This window comes from Parambassis ranga, chromosome 9 (genome assembly GCF_900634625.1).
Source record: "Parambassis ranga chromosome 9, fParRan2.1, whole genome shotgun sequence".
NCBI classification, from domain to species: domain Eukaryota; kingdom Metazoa; phylum Chordata; class Actinopteri; family Ambassidae; genus Parambassis; species Parambassis ranga.
Genome location: NC_041030.1, coordinates 18,251,211 through 18,259,500, shown reverse-complemented (window position 1 = coordinate 18,259,500; position 8,290 = coordinate 18,251,211). Strand labels below are relative to the sequence as shown.

General features: G+C 40.9%; 1 protein-coding gene across 3 annotated transcripts; it reads right to left on the bottom strand.

Annotated features, from left to right (window-relative positions):
* Window positions 1–544: 544 nt before the first annotated feature.
* On the bottom strand, window positions 545–3,733 carry LOC114441519 (probable isoprenylcysteine alpha-carbonyl methylesterase ICME). Of its 3 annotated transcripts, XM_028414488.1 has the most exons (10): window positions 3,679–3,728; window positions 3,174–3,209; window positions 3,050–3,077; window positions 2,816–2,965; window positions 2,601–2,721; window positions 2,305–2,520; window positions 2,136–2,219; window positions 1,862–2,003; window positions 1,556–1,718; window positions 545–1,481 (listed from the first exon to the last, which is right to left on the bottom strand). In XM_028414488.1, exons 3-10 carry the CDS (start codon window positions 3,061–3,063, stop codon window positions 1,247–1,249), a joined length of 1,125 nt encoding a protein of 374 aa, XP_028270289.1. In that variant the 5' UTR covers window positions 3,064–3,077; window positions 3,174–3,209; window positions 3,679–3,728; the 3' UTR covers window positions 545–1,246. The 3 variants fall into 3 exon arrangements, with proteins under 3 accessions (XP_028270289.1, XP_028270288.1, XP_028270290.1); XM_028414487.1 differs by lacking the exon at window positions 3,174–3,209 and having other exon boundaries at window positions 3,679–3,733; XM_028414489.1 differs by lacking the exon at window positions 3,174–3,209 and having other exon boundaries at window positions 3,592–3,683.
* Window positions 3,734–8,290: the final 4,557 nt, after the last annotated feature.

The window sequence follows — 8,290 nt, the reverse complement described above, 5'->3', positions numbered from 1 at the left end:
TGAAATGTTACTTTAACTTTCATTACAAGCACATAAAGTCAAAAATAATGTATATATATATATCATAAATAAACTGTGAGTTTATACTGTCACATTATAACATAATCTTTTATCAATTGTTATTTTTATTTTTTTTGGATACTTTAATAATCCCAGAGGGAAATTGCTTAAAGCTGCTGCCAAGCAGTGTCATACAATGACCAGCAAGGAGCACCACACCAGTGAGTGCACTGGAGGCAGTGCGGGTAAAGTGCCTTGCCCAAGGACACACAACAATGACTAGGAAGGAGTTGAGATTGAACCACCAACCTTCCGGTTATAGGACAACCCTGCTCTACCACTGCCCCAAAATTATTGCTGTATCAACACGGGGCTACAACACTACATTTTACATTTATTTATTTATTTTTTTGCCAGGGGTTTAGCACGGTATAAACTGGGACACCACAATTACACATTATAATCTGCAAAGTAAAAATAATGGATATTAGGATTTTCCAACTGTCCTTCAATCCCTGCAGCAAACAAAAACATGGCTCACTGATGAGTGTAAAAATGTACATTTATTCTCTTGGTAAACGTATAACCTATAGATTCAATGTATATTTATATGTCTTTGGAGCTGTCTGATATGAATCCAGATGGTTTTAGTACAGTGCATGTGATAGACTGGGGACCTATCCAGGCCCAAGGACAGCTGAGATCTGCTCTAACCTCCAGTGACCCTGTGCAGGACGAAGTGGATTAAGTGAGTGGATTGATAAATTGTTATTTTTATAACATCACCAGGGACCAACATGCCCCTTACTGAGGGTCAAACATTAGGCTAAAGCTCTCCAAGAATCCCCTTTGTAGTAGAAAGTAGTAAGGAAATAAAGAGAGCTCTGAGGCACTAAATGAATCATTAAATGCTGAATGGCTGATGGTGATATGATTCAGTCAGGTTTAATACAGTATCTTTGTATTTAGGGCTAGTAAATTTACTCAGATTACATGTTGAAATAGACAAAAACAATGACAAATACTGTGCTGTTAACTGCAGTTGGTCTAACATCTGAGGTACAGATTGAATCCTTTTTAATACTGTGTATACGTGTCCTTCATTTAACACTGCAGACCACTAGGGAAACTTTAAGTTAACTTCAGGATTAAATATGAATCATTACTTTCTTACTGCAAAGAAAGTAAGTGTATGGCACAGTCACTAAAGAACACTGATGAATGGGTGTCTCTCTGACGGATGAAGTCAGCAGGTACCCACAAATCTTCTGAACTCCTGTTTGACACAGCTGTAGATGAGATGGTAGAAGCGCCTGTTTGATGCCATAAGGTCGGTGGCGATTTCAGTGTGGTCGACCCCAGGAAGCAGGTAGAGCGTCACTTTCACAGACAGCGAGGTGAGCAGCTCGGAAAAGTTTATGGAAGACTCAACAGGAACAATGAAGTCGCTGGTTCCATGGAGCAGAGTGAACTGAGGCACTCTGGCAGAACAGAGGAAAGACTGTCAGTTCAAATTTCCACAGTTATCACTGATTTTTCTGTCTTTTCCTCTCACCTGTTGAGTTTTTCCTGGCTGAGCTTCTTCAGGAAGTGTGTTGGCGAGTAGTATGCGAAGTTTCCCACTCCGTTCATGGCTTTGTGCATGGTGGAGACATATTCAACTGCTCGCTTCTGTTCATGCTCATAATGGTCCATGATATTGTAGACCCCACTCAGACCTGTGCAAGGAATACAAATCCATGAACATCATCTAGAAATAATCAATAAATCAGAGGCCACACGTCCTGGGACATCCTGAAAGATGAGCATTCTTTAGCAGAAATATGTTTCTGTGTGCACTGTGATGCAGTACAATCCTTACCGATAATTCCTTTTATTGACAGCGTGACATCTTGCTGCTTGCTTGATTCAATGAACAGCTCCTCCCTTCCATCAATGAGAAAGAGTGTGGTGAGTGCACACAAATGTGCTCCAGCTGAATGCCCAATCAACACAATGTTGTCCTACAAAAGACAGAAATCATCAGTACACCGACTGTGGGGGTGGAATTAAGGTTTCCAGAAAATAATGCTCCATGGGCTGTTCTATCAATATTTCACTAAACTGGAATGGATGCAGCAAATTTGTGTTCTTACTTTATTAAAGTTGAATTTCTGTGCGCTCTCTTGGGCCCAAACTAAACAGTCAGCAACGTCTTGGACCATTGCTAAAACATTCCCCTGACAAGCAGAGTAAAGCAGGTTAGTCATCAGTGTGGTCAAATGTCTTATCACTTTGTATTTTGTGTTGCTCAGAAGCTCCTACCTTCGGGTAGGTGCAGTAATCAGGACAAATAACTGTTGCACTTAGTTCTTCAGCCATCTGCCTGGCCAGTAAACAGTAAACGTATCGTTCTCCGGAGCCCCACGCACCTCCGTAGATGAAAACCACCAGCGGTGCTGCTGACACATCTTCAGACTTCTCATTATTTGGAGGGTAGTACAAGTCCAGCTTGTTGCCTCTGCGGCCAAATGTTATGCCCTTTTTTTGAGAGTGCAGACAAAGAAGAAGTGGGTGTATTTACTGGAAATAATAACACATGCAAAGTTTTATTCACACACCTTTTCATAATGCTTGTGATTTTCCTGGTTTTCATACCACGACGTGCACTGACAGTAAAGCTTCCCATACTGCAGGTATCTGAGCGATTCCAGCACAGCTTTGGTTAAATAGTAAATCCGCCTGTTTGAGAGGCCAGACATGAAAAAGAAACTCCTCTTTATAAGTAACCAAGTCTGGGACAACAAAAACAGATTTAAATAACTTCAAATGTTACCTTGGTTTTAGAGCTTCTATGTACTTTTTATATCCAGGTTTGTCGGGCCAGCCATAAAGCCACTGAGCAGCTAGAGAGATGGAGTAAGGGAGGCCCACCAGCAGGACTCCTACTGTCACAGGCAGCGACATGTGGTATTTTAACCCAGACCTTCACAAGAGAACATATTAAATACATTATCTGACAATTAACAAACAATTAAGATGTTTGAATATTATATTGAGACATTCTTACATGTTGTGCCCCATGCAGAGTGTTTTACCTGCAACAGAGCATACTTATAAATAACAAATAAGAGGTAAATATTTTTTAAAATCATTACTGAAGCCATTCAATGGCAACAAAAAACTATTCTGACCTGACAGTTTTCCTTACCTGTGTAGTACTGCGCCCTCTAGTGGGGGTTTTATACAATAACACAAGATATTACAAGGAAGCAGAAACTGCATTTGTTTTGTGTTAAAAGCTTCATTAGTGCTAATTTACTTCAGAGCAACCTAAAAAATCACAAAACCTTTAAGAGACAAAACTTTCATGCGTCGAATAAACAAACAACCAGCAGGGCTAGCATGAAAGAAATATACTCTACACTATCGACTAGTTTTATAATTTATGAGCAAAGTTAGCAGGATAATTTGAATAAACAACTAAAAGAGTAACTGATCTTAACGCAAAGTCAGTTTCCGTTACGTTAAATGTTAGCTAGCTTGTTATTTGCTTCGATAAACAATGTAAAACACATGAAAAAAAAAACATGGAAGTAAACATAAACATACCGAAAACACCGTCCTACACAGCACTGTCAAAGTTTATGTCACGGGCTAGAAAAATGTAAAATTAAACAACATATTGTGAGCACAAACCTGACTTCCTGAATGTCTGCCCTCCAAACGCTGGTGTCAGCCTGCCAAAGATAAAAACAAGGCTGAGCGGGAGCAACACTCTCATCTACTTCCGCTTTGGTAAAATATCTTTAACAACTTCCGGTATTGATTTAGCGTTTGGTAACGTTAAATCATGTCCGGGCGAGAAAACACAAGCGTAGCTAAAATAAAGTCACATGACTGGCTTCACAGGATATTCATTGCTGTTTATTCATTTAGGTAATAATTGGATATTTTGATAAAATAGTTATCGATCGGACAGAATGGGCGGATTTCTATCTTGTGCTTTTGAACGTCTCTGCTTCAACACTCCGGAAATACATACTAAGAAATGATAATCACACAAATCCCGGTTCATTTAGCATAAAATAATCTTCACTACAGGACCACACATCATGTTTTGTAAATTATAATTTAACAATGTTAAAAAAAACAAATAATATAAGGTATATGGGGATTATTTTGTTTTGTTTACTTTTTACAGTAAGAGGTGAAACTTTGTTTGTGCTTGATTTATTCTCCGTTTTATCTACGTTATTATTATTTAATAAAAAAAACATTTATGTATATTTCATGACTGTATTTTTATCTTAGCTTTTATTCTTAGCCACTGTGATTATTATTCCAGATTGTTGCAGGTGGCTTTGGATATCCTTAAAATATATAAACCAATTTTTATATTTAAAAGGAAATTTTACTTTACTGTCTTTCATTTCCTCTCTTTATTTACTAACTGTTACCAAACACATGTAAAAACGTCAATACACTACTATATTTTACTACGATCCTTTAAAGTAATTTATTACTATGAATACTACATCCACATGACCCTTCACATGACTCTCACAGCTCCATAAAAACATAAACGTCTGTGGATCACTTGTGGCCTGACTCATTTTGAACTGTTTGTTTATTTCAAAAGACCATAAAACAGGTTCAAAGGCCAACTAGTGATTTGAGCTGTTATTGTTAAACCTGCTGCTGCCAAATCGATATGAAAGGATATAATTAATTTGGGAGCCTTCACTGTTAACCATTGTAATCAAAGAAATGATTGGTATCAAAATAATCTTCCCATATTAGCCAACTAATTTCCACTGCCCAGAAATATTACAGTATTTAAGTGAGAGCACTGTCAGTATGTGTCCAGCAGAGGGAGCCAGAATTCCGTCACACTTTGAATTACAATTTTAATTGCAGGCAGTGATTCAGCTGACAATAGTGACCCTTGGGACAAACATAGACCAATATATATATTCAGATTTCATGCAAAACTAGTGGGAACCATTAAAAATTGGAAAATTATTGGAAGCTTTGTAAAATGATCTGCAAAATCAAATATGTAAAATGACTTTTTAAGACATTTAGCTGCAAAGATGGACCCACACATATCGAATTATTACACCTCTGTGTTTCATTAATGCCCACTCAGCAAATCTGAAGCATTCTCTGTAAATGGACAAAGAGGGGGAGTGCATAAGGTTTCATTGGCCTTGACCATGGAAAACCATGGATTCAGCACTGCAGATTCATGGAAAGCAGAGTAGCGTACGAGTGCTGACCAGTCTGAGGGTTATTGTTATGTTTGGCCCCACAGAGCGGAGCCTCCATCCCTGAGTGGGAGTGTGCGGTTGCTCCTCCATCTGCCACGATGTGGGGAGTCCCAGGTGGAAATGGAGCCACTGAGTTAAAGTCAGGCATTCGGCTGGCAGTATGAGCAGAGTCAGCCCATTTTACAACGCTGCGGTCACAATTCACAGCATGGATATTATACTATTATATTATTCTGAAGAGAATTAAGTTATGCACAGTGGTACGCAGGTCTGTGTCATTCTTTTCTTTTTCTTTTTTGAAACAATATGGCAAGTGTAAAACAGCTAGGGTCAGCAGCTGTCGGCATGAATTCGTAGAGAGTGTACAAATCCTGAAAACCAGCGACAACATGTCACAGCCATCTTATTTTATTCCTCTGAGCCTTTCAGATCGGATCAGCTCAGATTCTTTTGGTTGCTGCAAGGAAGCAAAATGAACCATCACCCTGCATGTCCTTCAACAGGGGGGAGGGGGGCACGACCTCGAGTCATTGTGGCAAAGATCAACTGTCCCTCTGACATGTCCTGGAGCCAGATGCTGAAGCAGTGATGCTGCTCTGTAGCAGCAGCAGCATCAGCAGAGGATGCCAACAGTCTGCTCCTTTTCATTAGATGCTCACGCTTTTACTGTGGCGTATGGAGATTTACTCATCCAGACTCTTTCACACGCTTTGTTGTGAGTACTGGCTTGTAATTTCTAGGAAGAAGCGTTGTTACTGAGTTGTTTGTTTGTGGATGTGGGAAAACATTCTTTTCACGATGGAGTTCTTGAGGAATGATAACAATGTGTTTCCACATAACTGAGGTGCAACATGAAGACATGAAATCTAGAGACAGAATGTGATCGACACAGATATCTTGCTAAGTTCCGTGTCTTAAGTCCGTTATCACAGCTACCACCTGAGCTTTCTGACGTGGCGAGCTCTGTATCAGCGTGTCACACATCACCGCATTATTTACTCTACAACAATGCACAAATCTCAGGCCACATAATTGCAATGAGTCAGAGGACTCGCCAACCAGAAAGGCCGGTTGTATCTTAGAATACAAATTGTTCAGTACACAATTGGACAATTCTGCTTCTTAGGTCTAAAATATGTCTCAAGAATCTAAGTCACTTTGTGCCTCTATACCAGGGTCCATGTTATTTTTTTAACATGGCATGAGTAACGAAGTATGATTCAGCCTATCTGGTTTCAGTTGAACCATTCTCACACACTGGATTGTTGAAGTCCACTCTCGACAATCCAGTTTCCTTGTGTCATTCATGCCCGTGCTCCTCTCCTGGCAAGTCATTGTGGGTGTTTCACATCAAACAGAAGCTTCCTACTCTGTGTGTACTTAACAGAGGGAGTGTCAACAGGATTGTCAGGAGCTGAGTCACGAGGGATCAGCCCAGATATGTGTGTTACATTAATAGATGCATCTCCACATGTCTTGTATTATTTCTGAAATGTACATTTTTTGTGGAATTCTTAGGGAATAGGATGTTTTATTTTATGCAAATCAAAATTGATGCTCAAAATGGCCGCCAGAATATTGAATGTATGCTTGTACAGATGTCTACTTGTGTGTGTGTATGTTTTCCACATGTTTGCTGGGGTTAATTGTGTACACACTGGCGTGTTTACTTCCCTCCTGTGAACCCCCATGCAGTGTGACCCAGTCCCGCCAAGCTCCTAACTGATACATGGCACCGAGCCAGCACCCAAACATGCTGCTTCTGTGTTTTCTCCCCCTACTTTCCCCCCCCCCCTTCTATCCGGCTGAGCTGCACAACTTCTAACTCAAGCCGGAGTCACAGAGGAATCCTGCTCTCGGTGGGCTCGGGACCTTCAGACACAGAGCCATCTTTTCAGGGAGATTTCACAAACACACCAGGCTACAGAAAGAACATCCCTTTGACAGGGCGGGGACCATGGAAACTGGCACTGACCACAGGGTTCAGTTTCTAGGTATCCCAGTGCCCGGAATCACACCCGGAGTCCCACAGACGCCAGAAAAGCAGCAAAGACAGAGGTGTTGCCGTTTTAAGGGGGGGCAATGCAGTTTATTGGGGCCCTCTGATTGATAGGAAAGAAACAGAGTGGCCATTCTTGTGCAATGCACTAGATGAATGTTAACAAGTCTGTGAGGATGCTCAAGAGTGCATTCTTTAGAAAAAAAGAAAAAGAACGGAGCGGTTTAGCAAGATAAGGCAGTTGATGGGGAAACTGAGCCAGCAAATAAATGCTAAGTACGTGTGCACGTGTGCGTGCGTGCACAGGTTGACGGGGTTCAGAGATACCCTCCCTACAACAGTTTGGTCTTTATATAGTCCATGCAGAAGGCAAGGGGTCGTGTTTCAGTGCGTCATGTCTGTTTCCAGCACTAACTGAGTCAACAGAAGGTAGGAGCTGCCCTCCAAAAACATTCAGACCCTGACAAGACCTACAGGTCTGTGAGTGGTGCAAGACACCATGCACCGGTGATATGTACAGTGCGCTCATGTCACTACTAAGACTTACAGATGGTGTTCTGTTTTTGGTATATAACCTGACTGCAGCATCTTGACTTGACGCCTGCGAGGGGAAAATCCAGCCTGACACTCAACCTTTAGCAGCGTGTGATGAGATGCTCCACCCACAAACTGCTTTAAATCAAATGTTAACCTACAGGAACGGCATTATAAATAGACTTTAACAGTTCAGCTGTACGTGTGTGACATGCCCAAGAACGCAGCTGTGTTCTCAAACTGCAACATGTCTCACAGCTGCATTACATTGTGTTCTACTGGGTCTTAGGGAAAGTGGTGCTTCATTGACCTTCTGCTATCGCTACCTATTGACACAGCGGTGCATTTCCACAAAACTTTATATCTCTCAGGAACACAGCCAACCAATTACTCACAACAGCTGCAACCCTTCAGCACAATGACACATGAATGTGCCACAACATGTCAAAAGATAATCTGCCATGTTGGAGGTGCTTATTGGCAGATGTATCAAGTCATTTGTAAA

What these genes read in the sequence shown, in the direction of transcription:
- LOC114441519 (XM_028414487.1), bottom strand. An exon ending in AGAAATTCAACTTTAATAAA is followed by an intron (nt 2,004 to 2,135) that starts GTAAGAACACAA and finishes TGTCTTTTGTAG; the next exon opens with GACAACATTGTGTTGATTGG. An exon ending in AGCCAGGAAAAACTCAACAG is followed by an intron (nt 1,482 to 1,555) that starts GTGAGAGGAAAA and finishes CTGTTCTGCCAG; the next exon opens with AGTGCCTCAGTTCACTCTGC.